This window comes from Alexandromys fortis, unplaced genomic scaffold (genome assembly GCF_014885135.2).
Source record: "Alexandromys fortis isolate MF-2015 unplaced genomic scaffold, M_Fortis_MF-2015_v1.1 scaffold_18, whole genome shotgun sequence".
In the NCBI taxonomy this organism is placed as follows: domain Eukaryota; kingdom Metazoa; phylum Chordata; class Mammalia; order Rodentia; family Cricetidae; genus Alexandromys; species Alexandromys fortis.
Genome location: NW_026067897.1, coordinates 8,523,694 through 8,544,693, shown reverse-complemented (window position 1 = coordinate 8,544,693; position 21,000 = coordinate 8,523,694). Strand labels below are relative to the sequence as shown.

General features: G+C 40.3%; 1 protein-coding gene and 1 long non-coding RNA gene across 3 annotated transcripts in view; one reads left to right on the top strand and one right to left on the bottom strand.

Annotated features, from left to right (window-relative positions):
• LOC126486781 (uncharacterized) overlaps positions 1 to 5,019 on the top strand; it is a 14,518-nt gene extending 9,499 nt beyond the window's left edge. Inside the window, exons 3-4 of one of the 2 annotated variants that reach the window (XR_007588188.1) lie at positions 549 to 702; positions 4,686 to 5,019. This is a non-coding gene — a long non-coding RNA (uncharacterized lncRNA). Of the gene's footprint in view, positions 1 to 548; positions 703 to 3,195; positions 3,838 to 4,685 lie in introns of those variants that run through there. The other variant, XR_007588189.1, reaches the window with a different exon arrangement.
• Positions 1 to 21,000, bottom strand: part of Tox (thymocyte selection associated high mobility group box) — a 273,143-nt gene that overhangs the window by 32,390 nt on the left and 219,753 nt on the right. Inside the window, exon 4 of the mRNA XM_050119253.1 lies at positions 10,085 to 10,366. Within this exon, the coding sequence (XP_049975210.1) occupies positions 10,085 to 10,366 (282 nt within the window). The remainder of the gene's footprint in view (positions 1 to 10,084; positions 10,367 to 21,000) is intronic.

Here is a 21,000-nt window from a genome sequence, read left to right as displayed (position 1 = left end):
ATATAAAATCAAACTTTGCTTTTTCTAAAGCTACTAGGTATCTTCATAAAAGACATTGTTTTAAGATATGTAAAGATCTGAGGATATAAAAGATCATAAGCTTTGAGGGTCTCAGGAATGATGTAAAATGTAAATACAGGTTACAATAGTAAATAAGATATGGAAAATATTTCTGGTTTATTTCGCCTTCTATGGTATAGTTCTGATAAGCTGGTAGAGCAATGACTACTTACTGTTTGGGTCATTTATTTTGGTTGTCATCTAGGTTTAGACTTGAAGATGTTTCTCATCAGGCCAAAGACATCTTTGTCCTATCCATACCTGACTCTCTGGACAGTAGAAAAATACATATGCTTCTAACTAAAATCTGTAGTTTCGGCTAGGACTCAAAAGTAGGAGTCTATTGCTGCTGTTTTGCAGATGCCCATTATCTGCTTTTTTTTCCCGTGATATGGATTTCAATATGGGTCTAAAAGTTTCAAATGTATTATTTTCCTTTAATCCCACAAATTTTAACTTCTGTTATTCATTTAAACTTGTCTGAATAGGTTTCCTCTTGACTGGCAGACACATCTAGGCATCACTTACTGACTACAACCTGCTCTGAATGACTGTGAGCCCTGGACTTGCTGAAAGCTGATGTGGACCAGTCCAGCTGATGTGAATGCTCCCAGTGTCATCAACACACAGTCTGTGAACCAGGTGCTTCTGATGAGTGCCCCATTTCCTGAATACCCTCCTTAGCGTTGGCTAGCCTTTCAGCCTTCTTGGGCCCCGATAACAATGCCCCAATGTCAGCTTGAAGGAGTTACAGAAAAGAACACATCATCCCATGCTCTCTGCCGAAAATAGGTTGAAATGCTGAGACAAGGGGGAACTCCCTGGCATGGGGGACAAAATGGCCACCTTTAGTGCCCATTGACATACCAAAAAATAGACCCCAAATTGTCCATTGTTAGATTTATTAACTAAACTAACTCTGCAATAAGATAAGACACTTGAATTTCTTTATGCAGAACCAAAGAGGTAGTATATAGCCTTAAACTATTATTTCTATATAAATCATTCAGGATTATTATGTGGCTGTACTCAAAGATCACAGCTACAGGGCTTTAAGAATGGCAATAGATACAAATGTCACTTTCCTAAAAAAATCTGTAAGCTAATGGTATTGAGGTCCCAATACTACTCCCTTGAGCCCCTAGGCAAGCAGGACCCATGATTGGGTCCTGTCATTGGTTATTGTGAAAAAGGGAGCAATGTGGTACCCAGGGCAGCCTGACCACACATAATTGGGACCAGGCCACGTGGGGCCCAGGTCACACAACTGCCAGAGCAGGCCACACTGGGTTTCAGGAAAAACCCTAAGCTGGCAGCACCCAGGAACAGACCATCCAAAGGAAATTCCCAATGTTCTGACTACTGTAGATAGGATCACCTGCAGTACACACCGCATTGCTTTTCACCAGGACACATGTCTGCCAATAGGGGTCTGAACCTTAGAAATCCCTCACCCCTACCTTTGTTGCTATAAAAGCCAAACCCAACTGAGCTCAGGGTTCTTCGGTCACTCCAATACATTGGACCCATGGAGAGTTTGAGTTTGCAGACTTGTGTAAGAGTAAAGGTTCTTTGCTTTTACAAAAAAAAAAAAAAATAAGAATCACAATATCAGGAAGTCCTCTATGAAAACAGTCTCCCCTAGAAACAGCTGCATAAACAAGACCAGAACAATGGTTATTCATTGGACGTGCTAATGTGGAAGGAAAAAATTTTCTCAGGGTCCTACCCCTAGACAAATAACTACAGGCAACTCAGGGTCCTACCCCTAGACAAACAACTATAGGCAACTAAGTTCCAGGACTGCTGGAAGAAGAAGACTTCATCTCTCCAAAGGGCTGAGTCCCTTACTACCTGTCCAATGGAGAGTGGTCAGCTCTAAAACTCAGCAGCTTATATTGATATCTTTGTGCATATGCGTTTGTATACATACACATGCATGCATGTAATGATAACCAAAGGAAAAGAGGCTATAAACATGCGATTGGAGGGGGCATGGGGTGGGCGTGAAGGAGGGTAGCTGGGAAAGGCTGGAGGGAGAAAAGTAGAGGTAGAGAGATTTAATTCTACTTCAATTGAAACGATATTAGAAAAAAGCAATATTAAAGATGGAGTAGCCAAAGGAGACCAGTATTCAACTGTGGGTGACTTCTGCGGGTAAGGTGTGCAGCATGGTCATTCCAGTAAGCAATACTGTAGTATGCACTTAAAATATGCTGACAGTATATCCTCATTAACAACAAAACAAACAGAAAAAAAAAACAATAACAAGAGAACAACAATCAGTGACCAGGTAAGATAAAGTGGTGGGTGTGTTAATTATCTCGACGTCTTCTGCATTCAAGCACCTTGGCAGTGATTGGTCAAGATATTTGCTCGCAACACAAGGCACAGTCCTCTGACGTGTGGTTTGTATTGTCACCACTTTTCATTCTTAAGAAACATGCAGAAATGAGTGACCCTTTTAGAGTATGCTTAATGAGCTGGGAATGGTAACCCCCACCCCCACTTTTTAGCAGTAGCTTTGTTCCTCATGTGAAAAGCACATAGTCACTGGCCACATGCAAAGCGTCCTCGGAAAGGAGCATTGCTTCAATTTGGAACCACTTACATGCCAGTAATGGATTGTATTTTGAAAAGTACCCAGCTCTTTTGACCACAAACTATTTAGAATGAACATAAGAATGAGTATGGTTGAGCTGGGAAAAAAAATTAGCTAAATGGATTTACAATATGTCCCTGGGTGTTGTCTGGATTTTGGCTTCATACATTTATGGATGAAAGCTTATAATTTTAGACCTTAACTTTCTAAGAAGTTCTGGGTTCTATAATCCATAGTACCCCATCTCATAGAACTTTCTAGACTGATAGGTATATTCTCTGCCATGTCAAAAGAGTAGTCACTCGCAACATATAACTATACACCACAAGCATAAAGTTGGTACAACTGAGAGTTGAAAGGTTTTGCATTTAATCTTAACTCACTAAATATAAATTTAAGCAGCCATTGATGACTATTGGCTGTTACGCTAGATGAGATAGAAGTACGCACTGAACACTCCTCTAGAGCATTTGTCAACTTACTAAGGTTCCTCAACTAGAGAGTAAAGTTCACTTCTATTGTATCCCATTTAGATCACAAAATCACCTTCCAAAGAAGACAGGCCCACTGAAAATGAGAAGTCTTATGAATCATTACCCTCTTTCCACTATGTGGTGTCTTTCAGCGACTCATCATATATTCCTGCTCTTCTATTGCACAGCAACGGGCAAAGGTTCATCATTGCAAAGCAAAGATTTGAAGTGCATTTAAAAATTTTATGAAAATGATAGCTATTAACAACATGGCCGAACTGTTTACCTACAGAGTTTTTTCTCATATTCAATTAAAGCACTATTTAACAAATACATTCAAAATACATATATCTTACTCATAAATATTACACAAAAGCTTTATGTTGCACATGCTTTCCTCTATTTTACTTAGGGAAAGATGTATTTATCATAATTCTACAATATCTTTAGGCTTCTGACAAGCCACCTCCTGTCAGGTATTATTGCTTAGTTATAATGGGTTCATGTAAACCTACTTATTACAAGGAAATAATAATCTTTTAATTTAAAAGAAACATGCACTCACAATATTGCTTGGAGAATACTTCCCTATTCTAGAATGCAAGACTTGAGCAATATCAGGGAAAGAGAGTCGGGGTGAGACTTAGTGTTGGAGACCTTGCCTAGTATGCAAAACACTGAAGGTTTAATCCTTAACAGTGTAAACACACACAACACACAAGCACACACACACACACACACACACACACACACACACACACACACACGGAAAGAGAGTCATTTATAGTGAAGCGTCTCCGGAGAAGTTAGAAATGTTTATAAGCATATTTAAAATAAACTGCCATGGTCGCGAAGCCTTTAATGGAGCCAGGAGGGCTCTTTAATGCACACTATCTTGCAGTAATCGCTGCAGTTTAAAATAGATTTTAATCAAGCACCATCTGCATAATAGGCTGAGCAAACAGCACAGAACTCCAGTTATAACGCTCGTCATATCAAGTAAACATTGTAAAGCCTTCACCACGGGAATGGGGCACACCACAGCACTGTCTTCATGTCCCACTTCTACACGTGGAAACCCTGCTGCTTTTGTCCAGTCTCCTTTCTTAGCGGTGCCATCTAATCTCCCTATGCGAATAAATTCAGATAGCCATGGAGAGTGAGCCGTCTCCTGAGCCCAGTTGGCGGAACTGTTTGCGAAGGATTAGGTGTGTCGCTGCGGTCTGTTTGGGGAGCTCTGTTGGTGCTGATTGTTCCAAGACCACCGATAGAGTCCAACCTCTGTTCTGAGAGCAGAAATCATGTTTCGCTTGCTCTATGGATCTCTCAGGTTTATTCCCTAACATTTATACCCAAGTTTTATTTTTCATAAATGATAAAAGAAGCTCAATAGAGGTTTGTTTTTCTGTTTTCAAAAGCCCACACTATCCCTGGTTAACNTCTCTCTCTCTCTCTCTCTCTCTCTCTCTCTCTCTCTCTCTCTCTCTCTCTCTCTTTCTCTCTCTCTCTTTCTCTCTCTCTCTTTCTCTCTCTCTGCCTCCGACTTGCAGATAAGGACGTCGGCTCTCAGCCACTGTTCTAGATCCATGCCTGCCTGCTGCTGTACTCCCTGACGTGATGGTCATGGATTCTCTCTCTCTTTTTATTTACTGCGTTACACATGGTGTCTTGTCACAGCAATCAAAACGCAACTAAGACAGAGGGCGTGCAACAAATTTATGAATAAAAGGGACTAAATATATGAGGAAAATACTAAATAACTAAGAAAATGTCTAGATGTGAGAAAAATAAAATATATTTTTAATATACTTGACATTGCCATTTCCAAAGATCATTTTAATTTCAGATGAGATATAGCTGAAAAAAGTAATTGCCAAGTAAGATATAAATATAAATAAATTAATCGAGTCTAGCAGGTAACAAAGTAGCACACAGCAGGTTGGGGGCGTGGAGAATAAGACAGGAAGCCTTGCATTAAATCCTTCTCCGAGTTACAAAATGAGAAGGGAGCAAGAGGCACCATCTGAAAAAAAAGTGGTTGAAATATTTCTGAAATGATGTAGTACAGAGATAATTAAACTCAAGGCAGATGTGAAGAAGCCCACACACATCACCTTGGCGCTGAAGAACATTAAAGGTAAGATATTTTCAAACCAATCAGAGAGGACAGTCAGGGTACTTTCAAGGAAAGATGGAGAAAGTAGTTCTCAAAAGCAACACCAGAAATCTGGTCTCAAAAGAATAACATGACAGCCTCCAAAGGCTGAAAGGCGGTAACTGTCAACCTAGAAACATATCCAGCAGAAAGGTTCTTTATGGTAGGCATGTTCCAATAAGACTGATGCCGGAAAAACACCTTAAAGCTAAGACAAAGTAATGCTAGATGTAAATGGTACAAATACAAAAAATTGGAAGAAAAAGAATGACCTAGAACAATGTACATGGTATTTTATAAATTTTTTTATGTGAAAGGACTTAATAATATAATTAAGATGAACATTAACAAAAACTATAAACATATAAATCAGAAGGAAAGTATTTAGACTTAAAAGTTACCTAAATAGCAATGTAAAGACATCAAATAATTTACAACTTTCATATACAAAACCTGTACTAGCCCATGCCCCAGTGTGGAAAGAGGAGTTGGCATACACCTGGCTCTTAACCATGGAGCTTTGGCACTTGTTGGCTGCTGGGAAAGAGAGAATTGGTTTTCTCTAAGAGCATAGCTACAGACGAAAGTCCACCACAATCCATTGGAAGACCACACAACCAAGGATATTTTGGGAGTACAATTGATCTTGAAGGGATTAAGAAAAAGGACACAAAGTTGGTGGAGATGGAAGGGGGAGTGGATTAGAGATGGCTTGGAGACATGAACATCGCCAAAACATGTTACAGGAAACGTGAAACTCTCAAAGAGCTAATAAAACCAAAGAAAGAAGAACACCAAGTTTCCAGTCTTATAATTAGAAAAATTGGATGAGCAAAATAAAAATTTTAAAGAAGATAGAACAAGTAATTTAAAACGTCTTTGTAAATAGAAAGCAATACACTGAGGAGGCCCAGATGTCTGTGTCAGGGCTGTAAGGGTTCCATTGCAGAGCCAAAGATCACCCAACTATACATCATTATGAGACACATAAACATAAGGATGTTTTCAATGGAAAAGTGAAAGCAAAAGGAAGGAAAATATCTACTGTGATCCTTAATGGATAATTAAAGGAACAAGTACATTCAAATACACATGCAATGCCAGATATTCTAAGCGTCTTGAAGAGTCTGCTAACTCACAAAAACAGGGTTATAGACTCGGAGCCACAGCCTGAGTTTCTGTCTTCACTATTTCTCTGCAGGCTTCATTTGTAACTCAGCTGTCAACTCCACTCCAGAGCTCTCAAAGCCATGGGTGGTGTTTGTAAGGTGATAATTAATTCTACCGGTGTATTTACAATACTTTTTTTTTCCCTGCCAAAACAGAGGTATTCCATTTAATTGTTCAATTAGATAAACTGGAATCAATATGTAATTGCGTAGAGACAGCCTGGTGTGCTAAGATGCTTTTCTCTGGGGAGGAACTCAATATTCCTGTTTGGTTCACTTGTTGGAAATGATTTCAATGATCTTTTTGCTTAGTGCTATTTCACTTTTAACTAGAGTTGTTGTAATATACAGCATTGCACACAAATCCTACACACACATATAAAGGAAAAAAGTACTGTTTAATTCTTAACTGTCATTAAAAATGCCTAGGTACTTTCAGCAGAGGATTTTTCTAGCAATTTAGCACATGGAAGTTGAATAAACGGGAGAGGAATTCTGAATCCACAGTGAGCAACGGCATTCAGAATTGTAATTGCAGCTGAATTTTCTTGAGACGTGTAAAAGAAAAAAAAAGCCATTTTTTTTTTAAAAAAGGAATGTTGTTGAGAAATTGATCTCTTCAAGCCCTCTCCCCTGCCCCCACACTAGTAGCCCAAGAGTCGCTGCTAAGAACCATACAGGCTTGCTGCCACTTAGAGATGTATACAGGTTTTTGAGATGTGGATATCAGGTGATTGGATAGGAAACTCACGGGTAAAATTTCATACCAGCATGGAGGTTTATAATGTACAAATTCATGCCTTGGGACAATGACAAGCTGTGCTCCTAAAGGGTTAACAATATACGGCAGAAAGTACTTCTAAGACTTTCAGCTTCCTGTCTACTGAGCCACCATGTAAGCTGCAGAGCGCATAGAATGTTGCTGTAATTAAGACAAGTCCTGTATACATTTTATTGGTAGCAGACGCTACTACAAGTTTTGCATTAATATTTTGAATTGTCAGAAAGGAAGTCTGATAAAGACATAATCCTGATATAAAAATTGATCGTTACTGTGAGCTGAACATCGATCTCCCGGTAAAACATAACACATATCATTTCTGTTTAGGTGACTGTCTAGAGCCCACGGCTCTCTGGCCACAAGCATACAGCTGGTGTTTGTATTTGGATCTAGGCTTACTGGTTGTTGGGTACTATTAGAATAATTGACATTTTCTTAGGAAAACTGTCTTTGCTATCTAGATAGCTCATGTCCAGGCGCTCATGAGCCCAGTGATGTATGATTAATTAGACTTCTATTAGTAGTTACCTCTGTCCATGCACATGACCTCACTTACCACAGGCCTGACTACGAAGGTAGGAGAAGCAGACTTGTGTGCAGAGACACTGAGATTTGTATCTGAGATCTGATTTTATTTTCTTTGGGAACTCAGCAAAACATGGGAATGACTGCCAGGAAGGGAGTTTACAGTCACAGATCTGAACAACAGGAGGCACAGCTGAGCACATGGCCACCTGGGGTGGGACCTGAGTCCCTGAGGGACAGAGAGGACTCGGGTAACACAGGACACAGCACATGCCTTGCAGTTTTGTGGCTAGGAGTTACCAGGCTCTGTGGGTCTGCTGGAGAGAACAGGGGGAAAGGCTTGGGACAGATTCTGGGTTTTTCTGGTTTGGTCTTTGTTGGCTGACCCTGGCCCTGGTATGAGGCAGGAGAATACTGAACCGGTGGGTGAGAGCTCTGGTTTGGCTGGTTTCTATATCACAGGGGCCTCAGAGTGGAGTCATTCTTGGAGGCCAACTGTATCATTGTTTTGAGATTAAGAACTCCCAAATACTCGTGCATCAAGAGTTCAGAAGTAAGAAAATATTGTCAGTGTATCTTCAATGCTGTCAGTAAATGGAATTAACCTATGGATTACAACTCCTCTGGACTATTATGAGTTTAGTGTAAACATTGGCAATCAATTGCATAGATCATCAGATTCTGTAGCAGGGCCTATCAGTGTATTGGCAGTTTAACTCCTCCCCAAATTCTCATGAAGACGAGAAGAAAACAGAGCGGCGGACACACCTGACTACTTATTAGGAAGCTTCTTAAACAAATAAAAGAGGAGTCTTGAGAGGGGGAGCAGGAGGCAAGAGCCTGTACTGCTCTTACAGAGAACCAAGTTCGGATTTTGGCACTGAAGGCAGCTCACAAGCGCCTGTAGCAACAGCCCCTGTGAGAACCAAAGCCCCTGGCCTCCTGGGTACCTGAACTCTCCTGCACTTCGGCCGCCCACTGCCAATGCATAATCAAAAATAAAATAAATCTTTAAAAAAGAGGGCAAATAGAAAGTATTTGTGTACTGGTGGGCCTTTTCACAGCCGGTAGACACTCATCCTTCTCACTGGGCTAAATCTGGGCAGTGCTTCATTGGTAATCAGAAAAGGGAAAGCAAGCATTTGGTGTTTTCAGGCAAAAAAGCTTACAGGGTTTTGGTGAAGTCATTTATTTCTCTTTTCTCCTTTTAAAGTATTATATTTTAAAGGAACAATTCCTTAAACAACTTCAAAGGCATTTAAAGGGGGACTCAGCCAAATTTCCCCTGCAAGACCATTACAAAAGCAATCCTCCCCCTCAGTGATTCACAGAAAGGCATCTAGTGATGAAACCGTAAGGGGCCGCAAAACGTTAGCACCCAGGTCTCTGTCCTGCAAAGTCATCTTCTTCCCTGCCCACCACTAGTGCAGAAGAGCTGGGTCAGGAGATCTGAGGTTGTCATCTAAGGACATTCCAGCGCACACCCTGACTCCCACTCACGGTCCCTGCACGGACTGCAGGACGTTAGATTCTCCCAGCACAATGTGGCTGAAGCTCAGCTCAGTAGGGTTCTTTCCCCGGCATAAACTGTATCTCCAGCATTCCATGATGGTGCTCCCTTTTAATTCCAGCACTCAGGAGGTGCAAACAGGGCCATCAGAATTTCAAGGTCCTCCTCAGCTATACAGCATCTCAGGAACAAGCCCGGGTTAAAACCGGTCTCGCTGAACATAGTGGACAATGAGGACTACTGAGTCCTCAAGAACAATGGCAATGGGTTTTTGATCCTACTGTACCTATTGGTTTCGTGGGAGCCTAGGCAGTTTCGTGGATGCTCACCTTACTAGACCTGGATGGAGGTGGGTGGTCCTTGGACTTCCCACAGGGCAGGGAACCCTGATTGCTCTTTGGGCTGACGAGGGAGGGGGACTTGTTTGGGGGAGGGGGAGGGAAAGGGGAGGCGGCGGTGGGGAAGAGACAGAAATCTTTAATAAATAAAAAAAAAAAAGGTCCTACAGGGACTGGCATGCAGCAAGGTAGGCTCGACGGCAGAAGTCAAGCACAACAGAATTTATTTAGCCGTATTCACTATGCAGACCATACATTTCAAGAGCAAACACAACCTTTGTGTTATATGTAAATATATTGAGAGGACATATAAGGAACTTAGAAGTGTCATGGGTAAGCGTGTGGTTGAATTTAGTTTGTAACCTCATGCGTCATTAACCAAGTATATGCTTCCCACCGATGTTTCTCACCGGGGAGGATATAAGCATGCCCTCCTCACAGTGCAACGACAGTCTCAAACACAGATCATACCTTGGAGGTGTCTTCGCCCTCGTCTTCATGCACGGAGCTAGAAGGCGAAGGGGTCGCAGACTTGCTCCCAGGGGGAGAAGGGGAGTTGTGGGGAACGTTGCTTCCTCCCATGTTCAAACCCAGCTGTGCGCTCAGCTGGGACTGGTTGATGGTGGTCAGCTGGCCGTGCTGCATCATGCTTGCCTGCTGTCGGATGTCTGTCGGCTGGCCTCTCGGCCTCATGGCTGCAATCTGAGGATGGGAGCCGTACGGAGCTCCTTCGGGGCTCGCCATATCCTGCATCTAAAATAAATGAACAGACAGACACACTTTCAGAAACATGCTTCTTGAAAGGTTCTTTTATTTTAGTTTTTAAGTTTTGACGAGGGATCGCACCACATAAGCCCAGGCTGCCTTGGAATTCACGATCTTCCTTCTTCAGCCTCTTGAGTGCTATGCAGGCTATTATGCCCAGCTAATTTGTTTTTTCTGTAACCGGCAGATGGTAAGATATCCTACTAAGTTGCATCCACATGAATTTTCTCTGCAGTATAGTAATTCTTATATATACACTACTCCAAAGAATACCAAAAAAATAAAGCTTGGGTGCAGCTCAGTGGTAACAGAAGTGAGTGGCATGAGCAAAGTCTGAATTTTATTCTCATTCCCACAACTAAGCAGCCCAAACCGGACCTTGGTAACTTGGTGAGCACCATGTTACATCTATCAGGACCAACTTAGTGTAATTATATTTTTGTTTTGACAAGTAGACACCCTATTAATTTATATTTACACATTCTAACTACATATATTTATGTGATGAAAATGTCAACGTTCTGGTGCTTGTTAGAGTGTCATTCAAATTACAAAATCATTAGTGATTTTAGCATCCATTAATTCTGATCATTTAAGGAAGTTTTAGAAGACAATAAGAACAAATTTTCTCAGTTTAGATTTTTTTTTATTTTAACTCTGATTTATTTTTATTTGCTGTGATCATGGTGAAGTATCCCCAAGCCAGGCATGAAATAGCTTGACAGTAGACATGACATGTAAAAACATTTTATAATTCTCATCTCTCTTTATGCATCTTGAAATGAATTTTCCAGTAAATAAATGGAACTAGAAAAAAAATCATCCTGACTGAGGTAAACTAAACCTGGGTGAGAACTCATGATCTCTCCAGCAGTTCATTGATGATTCCAGATTGTTTTTGCTATCATAGAATTTCTGTCTTTCCATGTGAAACAAAAAAATGTCCTTCCAAGATCTGTAAAGAATGTGTTAGAATTTTGATGGTATTTGTATCTGTATATGTTTTTGTATGCCATTTTTACTACACAAATCCCACTGATTTTTTTGAGAGTTTCATAAGTACATTGTCCTTACGTCATTTCTACCCCTCCTTCTCCCAACTCTTCCCATCCCCCACTCTGTATTTATTATATATAACACACACATATATAAATGTGTATGTTCATAAAACCTGCTTAGTCCATTTCATGTTGCTTTTGTATGGTTAGTGCTGACCAGTGGGGATTGGATAACCTATCAGTGAGGTCGTCTCTTGAGAAAACTGATCCGTCTTCTCTCAACAGCCATTGGCTACCCACAACTCTTCATCTAGGTCTGGGGGTTGTGGAGTTTCCTTCCTTTCTATTGGCATGTTCACTGCTGAGACCAGCATTTATGCCTCGCTTAGTCAACCACATTGTTGAGATTTCAGGGGTGCAGTATCCATGTCATGTCTACAAGACCCTCTCTCCCTGCAGCTGCCCTGGTTCAGTCTAATCTTTTATTGAAGAGTGAGAACGCTCTCCTAACTACTGTTCTCAGACTCCCATGGACAGGTGTTAGCCAACTGATGGACCATTGCAGTGACTTGATCACACAGACAGATTCGAAAGCAAGGCTCTAAAACTGCAAGGTTTCCATATTAATACATTACGTTATCTGGGTCACTGCTTTTCAGCCTCAACGAGACTCATTCTTGTAATTCATGCAATGACTTTCGTCTCGGCAGGATTAAAATTAAACACATTAGGGGATGAAGCACTGAACGTTATCTGGAGGTCAAACGTATTGCGTTAAGAGGAGTACGGTGGATTTCAACGAACGTTTCTCTAGCAGCTCCAAACCTAAGGCAAGAGGTCCTGGTGTTTATTGCTGTGGCTTGTTTAGTTCCCTGTTAGAAAGCTTGTTAAAAAGTGCTCATGACAAGGAAACGAGTCTAGATGGACAAATGGGCTTAAAATACACATGGAACCGAAAAATCTAATTAGCGCTATCTGCTGTTGCATGACAAAAATATTCCACATAGACGAGATGCTTAGTTATTATCTCTCTGAAATGTAATTAGGACCTGGAAAAACTCAGGAGGGCAGGCTAAGGAACCCGGTCCTGGCCTTTGTTTCTGTTTCCTATGTATGGCAGCAAAATTATTTTCCATGAGTGTGAACAGCCATTTCACAACACTGGTTAGATCCAGATGAACCTAGAATATGGCCATGCAGGTCTGGCCTGTGTTCTTGCTTCCTGGCACGTCTCTCATTGGGTCACTTCACGCTGCTGACTGTTCCCCAGCTCCTGAGCAGGCCCCACTCCCAGCCTTGAGCAGCTGTCCTTTGGCTTTTTGGTCATGAAGCTTAGCTTTGTTCATCTCATATGTTTCCCAACTTGTTAGTCCAAACCAATATTTTTGTTTTTTCAAAACCACAAACTATTGCTCAACTCTGCTAAAGGTAATTCTCACAATTCATGAAGGAACCCGACTAATCAGTTATAGGAGAGACATCACTTTCACAGATGGTCTGCCATTTTCAGAGTGTGCCATGAAAAATCAGAGAGAGAGAGAGAGAGAGAGAATGTAAATGTCATGGATTATGAAAAGCAGGTGGCAACTGGTGTTCAGATGTCAACCCACCTGAGGCATGGTTAGCTGATAGGGGATTAATCCTGTCCAGACAAGGTCTGCAGGACCATTGACTCTGAAAGCTGTTGCTCACTTTTGCTGAAGCAGCTTGGTGTCTCCCCAGTACATATCCATGAGTGTGTAATCTCACGATTGCACCTCAGTCTTGTAAGTTCATAGTGCAGTCTCATTAATAGTGAAAAATTTTCCATGTTCTCTTCTTGCTCCTACTTGTTAAAAATGTTGGCTGCTGATTAGAGCTGGAGGAAACATTGGAGTCCATACGCAGTACTCTGGGCTGTCTGGGAGAGCCGTGTAACGTCCTAGCATGAGGGTCTTCAATGTGACCCTCTTTGCTAAACTTTCATCGCCAGGGCTATCTTTGGCATGCAGTTAGATGTATTTTTAACTGACATACCCTACCTGGTTATAGACTAAAGAATCTATTTTCTTCAACACTGTGAATATTCCAGCACAAATCTTGTCACATAGTAGGTATTCGTCACATTTCCTGAACTGCAGTGAAGAGATGTTTTGGTCCGGTGCAGCTGGCACTAACATTGGCTGTTGACATGGCACAGCGCATCCTCATCTCTTGGGGGTTTCATTTGCTAAGCCCTAGTGCTCAAATGCATTAGGGGCAATATCTAATGTGGGTACTTCTCTCTTCTCTTTAAGTTTAGAACACCTTATGTTTTTTTCTCAGCTAAAAGTATTATATTGGCTTTCTACCTTCCTATTTATCTCATCATTTGGGAAATACACTGGATCTGAGAATGGGCTGGGTTTCATTCTTTTCCAAATCTGATCTGTTCCTTTAAATTTTCCTAGCTGCTGTTGTACAGTAATATTTCCCATACGTATGGGAGTAAAAATGCCAATTAAAATAATGGAGGAAGACAATAATGATGAATTATTTGCACATTTCTTCAAACCCTTTTCCAATTAAGGGAAGTCTGAAGCTCCATCATGATCAATCACGAAAGCAAAGTAGATGCCATGCGTTCATTTTGCCTGATGCCTTGCTCTGTGATGGACTTGCATGGCACATTTTTTTTTCCTACGCCAGAAAAGTTCCGGGTTGAAGACAGTGTTCAAGTGTGAAACATCAAGTACAAAATTTGACACACACTTCAATATGTGCGCATACTTTGATTTTCTTTGATAATGGAAAGAAAAACACAGGACTATGTTGCCCATGTAAGACTATAATTCTAAAACATAATTTTGGCTTAGCTGGATTACCTCTAATCCCAGAAATCCCTTGTAAGAGTGTTAGCTGTAGAGTGATTAGTGGTGCTGAGATTGCACTCCAGAATAACATAGAACATCAGAGGCTTGCTGTTGGCATTCAAAGTTGTGTATATCACCATTCCTCTGTCTTCTGTTTCATTGAACATCAGCATCCTTCCCGGTCCAATGTGGCAGCCTTGGAAGCTATCATTATATCTGCCTCTAGCAGGCAATCTATAGTGAAACAGTTGTACATAGCAAGCTCTAACGACACCTCATCTCCCTTCGCTCAGATCCAGCTGTTTAAGTGAACAGCAGTTGTGGAGCAGAGCTCGGGAGCAGGGCTAGCCCTGAGGCCTTGTCTGTTAATATGGCTCACCAGCTGCTGCATTCTGGGGTCTATGCACGCAACTCCTGGATTGGTGCCCGGTCCAGCAGGAGCAAGAGAACATGAAGAGGCTGAAGTTCTCGCTGTTACCCCTGGCTGTCAACATCTGATATCCTTCGCTGTGGAATGCTTTCCCTAGGGCCATGGGGAGACCCTCGTGGCTTTGGCTGTGACAAGTGCTTGCTCTCAGCCCCTTTTACGTACATCATCAAACATATAACATTCTTGGCATCTAAAGAAAAGCTTCTGAGTCTTGCTTTGGGTTGTCCACGCAGCCCTGCATGATTAATCAGGGCTGGAAGGCCAAGTAGTTTTAGTTTTTTTTTTTTCCCCGCTAAGGAATTATACACTCTAAGAGTCTACAAAAAGAATGTAAATGTTGATATTATTTAAGTCCTCAATTTGATTACATATTTTGCCAAGGATTCAATTAATATGTAAATGCGTACACCAGAACAAATGTGTGGGTAAATTTAATTATCAAATTTTATTTATTATTTTCATAAATGCATTTCCAAGAGAGAGCTTAATTATTTGTTGTCTAAACAAATTAAATAAATTATCCTAATGTGATCTCCTTGTGTGTTCCATTTATTATTTGCAAATATGTAATTTATACAAGTATCAGCATTTTGGTATTAGGCGTTTGACTCTGAACACTAAAATCGTCAAAAGAGACAAAAATACCTAAATACTACACAAGCTGAATTCTTAAAGATGAACAAAAAGTGAGTTTTATTTTATTTTTCTAAGATTTATTTATTTTTATTTTATGCGCATTGGTGTTTTGCCTGCATGTATGTCTATGAAGGTACCAGATTCCCTGGAACTGGAGCTACAGACAGTTATGGCTGCCATGTGGGTGCTGGGAACTGAACCCAGATCCTCTGGAAGAGCAGTTAGTGCTCTTAACCACTGAGCCATCTCTCCTGCCCACAAAAACCATGAGTTTTAAAGGAAGAATAGAACCTTTTTATCTATAAAGTTTCAAGTTTAGATTAACTGGATTTCAGCTCTAAATTTGCAAGACCAAATTTGCTTTTAGGTTTAGTATTTTCGAATTCTTGCGTGTTTTTCAAAACACAGCAGGAACTACGAGGATTCGCTGCTCAGCCAATCAGGCTGCCTCTGCGGCTAGGTGGCCATCTTAGTTCTTACCTAGTTGGCGTTTCTTTTTCCACCTTTGGAAAGGGAGGACTTTTCAAATTCTTACCACCCTTACTCTGTGGCAGGCATTGGTCTTGGCGCCTGGCAAACTGCACTGAAACCGAGCTTTGGGCAGCTCGGTTTCCGGTCTAAACACAACGCAACAGAGAAGTGACAGCGGTGTGCAAATGCTGAGTTTCATAAGGAAATCAGCAGAGAAGAAATCGGAATATTTGCTTTGACTGTCTCAAACTGAGGTATTAACTGAGGCAGAAGAGGGCGTTCCTAAGATTGAACCTAGCTTCGTTGTTGTGCCTAGGCTGGCATTTGATTTTTGTTGCTGTTTTGATGAGTTGTAGTTCGTGGAGAGCTGTTGACACAGATGAGGAAGCCATGCAGCCAAGAGCTGCATCGGTGGTACCGTCTCTGAAATGAGTAGGGCAGCTTATGGCCACCCAGCCTAGGGTGCCACTGTGAGAAAGTACACAGCCGCAATGAAGTCTGGGTTTATAGCCTGCTTGGGGTACCTGGTTGATGAGGGTTCAACAAAATTATAATGTATGTAAAGGAATTATGATTCATAGTACATCTTTTTCATCCACAAACCTTGGCCATACCCCGTCTCCTGCCCAATATGTCTATGGCCAGGAGGTTATGGTGCTAACCATTCAGTTATCAAACGTTTTTGATCTGGACTGAGAAAACTCATTTCTTGGATGCTTCATGGAGAAACTAATGGGATTAATTAGTAACTGTCTCCCAGTGTGGTTTTTAAACTATTGACAATATTGTCAAGCTTGACCAGTAGGCTTCAGGACTCCTCTGCTTAGCACAAATCAGGGAAACAGGCAAAATGCAGCAGCAAAGGTTTCCTTTACATCACCAATCTCATAATTCCAATTCATGGCAGGACACCGTGGCTCATGGGCAAAATGCTTTATCTCATCTAGAGAATCTGGGGACCATGTGATCTACCTTCTGTTTCCCAAGACTTGCGAATTAGCAGTTTCTACAGAAATGTATCACTCTGACAATAAGGATCTATAGATCTGCTCTTGGGATGAAGCTGATCTTTTGTGGATCCCATCTGTGTCTTTTGTATGTGTATTACAGTATGGGTGGTGCTTTGCTCCCAGGAAGTATCTCGTCTAAAGCATATCCCACAAGGCTCATGCCTGTTCACACCTCCTGAACTTTGATTTGCACAGAGACAGGGTAGAACAATGGCGTCTTAGTTTCAGGATGCTTTTGAGGACTGTGGCATTGAAACAATATCCAGGAAGTGTGAATGATGAGGACTCGGGAAGTCCTCTGGGGCTCTGCTCTCTGAGTGGTGACTTACTGACCAGACCTGGATCTGCATGTGCACAGCAGCCTGCGCCAGCCGCCACAACCCTCCACACTGTATTTAGACCCTATTAACTTGTGCTCTCTTCCTCCCCACTGGAATGTCAACGGGATGCTGGGAGAAACGGAGATACTAGTGGCATGTTGACCTCTTCACGTCAGTTCAGAACGGGGACACGAGAGTTCATCTGGAAGCTCTTAAATTGCTGGCGACACACGGCACCCAGTCAAAAGTCCATCTCAGGAAGCAGAATTAACACTCTGCTTTTATAAAAGAACTTCCTGCACAGATTTTGTATGTTTTCAGCTTATTAGAAATTTGAAGAAAAGTACAGCTTTAAATTAGACTTTTATTATGGAACCCATCCAATAATCCTTTTAAAATATATTATAAAACATTAAAATAGCATGAAACCCAGATAGGAAAAGGCTAGAAATCCTGTTCTGTCGAGCATGGTATTAATAACCTGGGAAAAATCAGTCCAGGCAAATTATAATTCATTCAGTTCTTTTAAAGGGTCTGACTCTGTAAGTGACCTTAAGCTCCTCTAAAACAATTACGTTTCGAATATTTGTCTGCCAAAATTTTATAGCCTGTTAGATAATTGCACGAACACAGTTATATACAGTCTGTATATTTCTTGGCACACCTGATTCAGTTAATATTAACATTTCTCATTCATTTATGCTTTTACATACTTTGAGTCATAGAGAGTCAAGGTCTCAAAACTAATCATAAAACTACTGGCTGCTATTCATACTAACATAATAACCCTTTCTTTAAAACAACTGCCAATAAATTTCATTATAAGAAGTTATTAAAAGGGTTAAAAACCTATTAAATGTCAAAGAATTTGCTTGACTCAAACTTCTAATAAAGAAAAGAGAATAGGCTTTTTTTCTGAATTATTTAAATCTTTACTGACTGTGCACTGAACCATGAAATTAGAAAAGTGTTATTAGAAGTGTCCATTGGTTTTTATAAAAGTTTCGGCACAGGATGCATCAAGCCATATTCTTTAACAAGACCAGTTAGAGCAGCGAGTTCCTAATCCTGAGCACACGGCTTATCCCGATAGAAAGTCCATAATTAAAACTCTATTCTGTAAAATGGTGATAATAAAATTATGACTAGAGACGCTCACATGTTCATTTAGAATATGGAAGATATATGCTTTAATTTTAATTTGGACAAATATCCACCTTTTTAAAAATTCTTCTATGTCTAGTAAAGAGATCCTCACAACTAATGCTTAGGTTTTAATAGAGGTTAATTTAAAAATAGTGTTGGTTTGAATTAACCATCACTTACAGGTTTATCACTTAGCAAAGGCACAATGAAATTAGAGACTCATGATTCAAAGAGTTAAAAAATCATAATGATATTAATGTTCTAGTGCAGATTTAAAAATAAATATGGTAGCAGTTCTTTCTTTTTTATGTATGTGTATGTGTATGTGTGTGTGTGTGTGTGTGTGTGTGTGTGTGTGTGTGTGTGTATTTATTGAGACTTAAGACAGTTTTCACTATGTAGCTCTAGCTGGCATGGAACTGACCACATAGACCAGGCTGACCTGTAACTCACAGCCTCCAGAGTGCTGGGATTAAAGATGTATGCCATGATGCTTGGCCCCAATAGTAGTTATTAACAACACAACAAACATATCTTTTCTTGATTCTCAGAAAACAATACTTAGCACATACGATTTAAAATGGTGTGGACCCAGCAAGCGGTTTCCTGTCTATTATCCATTTCCTTGTTGGCTCAATTCTCAGCCTTAAGTAGTCATGGTTCTAAGATCTTTTATAAATAATACAGAGGGATACTGTAATATATATATATTATAATTAATCTCTACAAATGCTCATAGAAATTACCTCGAGCATTAGCACTACAGTACTGTGGAAATCCAGACACAGAGGCAGTTTGCAGTCCTGTAGTACGTGAAATTAGTCATAGCCCGTCTGAGTTCTAAGCTTGATCATAACCATGACACCTGAACTAGTCACCTGGTGTATGATCTCACGGTACATGTTCCTGTAACACAATATGACTGGAAGGACCTGCTAGCGAGGCACGGCTAGAGCTCAAGGCTACTGGATTTAACTTGGGTAGGAAATTCTATTTAAGTTTGTTTTCCTAAACATTCTCTGCCTGGTACTGAAGGAGACCCCAGGAAAATGCATCCTGTGTTCTAGGATCTCTCAATGATGCACACCAGAGGGTTCACTGCTGTGATCAAAAGTAGTCCACAAGAGAAACGCAGGAAACAATGCTCTTGCCATGCAAGAAGCGCAGAGAACATTGCTCCAGCAGGGAAACTGCATTGCAGTAAGACCCCAGAAAACTCCTCTGAAAGGAAGAACGATGTTGCATGGAGGAGGATACATGAGGACGGAACAGGTAGACTTTAGCCAATGCATGTGGATGTTTACATTTCCAGAAAATCAATGCTGTCTATGAAAATGTGAAATTTTGTTTGTTTGTTTGTTTGTTTTTGTTTATCGAGACAGGGTTTTTCTGTATATATGGAGCAAAATGTGGTTTTTAAGTGAAGGACAAGTTCCAGTTGTAAAAGCTCACTGTGTAATGAAGCCACTTATAATAATGTGACTCAGAGCTGTCCGTAGGGAATTCCGTGTAATTGTTAAGTGTCGCACCTTTGAAGTCTTGGATACCTCTCACTAAGTAATAGCTGATGGTAACAGGACGACATTTACTAGCTCCTAAATTGAGACTGAATGTTCAAAAATAACTCAGGCTTTTTTTAAAAAAATACTACATATTAAAAACAGTTGTCGGCAAACCAACCCTGATTATGTTTGCCCTGATCTATACAACACACCATGGGGTAAAAATGTCACCCCATAATTTACACTTTTACAGACTGTCTGATGCAACCGTTTCAATAAAAATCTTTTCATTTTTATTTTTTATTTTCATTTTTAAAATTTATTTTTACGTGTATAGATGTTATGCCTGCATGTATGTGTGTGTGTGTGGGGGCGTGATAGGAGAGAGGAAACAGGGCAACAGTCAGGGAGGAGTTTGTCTGGACTCTTAAAGGATATTTTAACACACCTAGGTAAAATATTTTAATTAGAAGCACCATTCAATTAATTTTATTATTTTACCTAAATTTTAATAATAGCAATGACATTTTTAATACCAGAAGAACTGATATCACCTTAGAGGAGGCCTAATATCTACTGGAGTTTAAATACACATCGTGTTCCAACAGAACTTAAACAATAAGATTCTAAACACTTAGGACTAGTGGACTCGGCCATTCAGAGGACTGGAGAGAGGGGACAGTTACCAAGTGCCAGGTGAGCAGTGAAGTCCAGCAGGGGCAGAGTCTTGGTAATTGCATGGGATATTAGACTAGATTCTGAATAATTGGTAGAATGAAATATTCAATCAGTTCAAAGCCATGGGAATAGAGATAGCAGTAATATTTATTATGAAAATTTAATTGCAAATAAGAAAAAATTTAATGACCAAATTGGAAAGAATGTTCTATTGTATGTACTCTTTGGACATGTCTTCATGACCTTTTCATAAGCAATGCTGTGAGGCAATTTCAACTCAGGATAATCTTTCTTACATTATAACCCACACCCTGAAACAAAAGCCAATGGCAGAATGACCATCTCGACTAGAATTAGAGTATTAGCTATCAACTATACATACATATATATATTTATAGTATGTATATGGTATATATATTAAGTATATCTATATGCACTAAATGATTGACCATTGCATATAGGATATATACTTTCCAAGTTTGCTGTCCTCTTATTCCCTTATAATAAAATAATTCAAATGCTAATGTTAAATATAGTGGCCTTTAAAATAACGTTAACTGTTTATTACTGCAAGGCAAGGAATTTCCTACAAGTTATGAT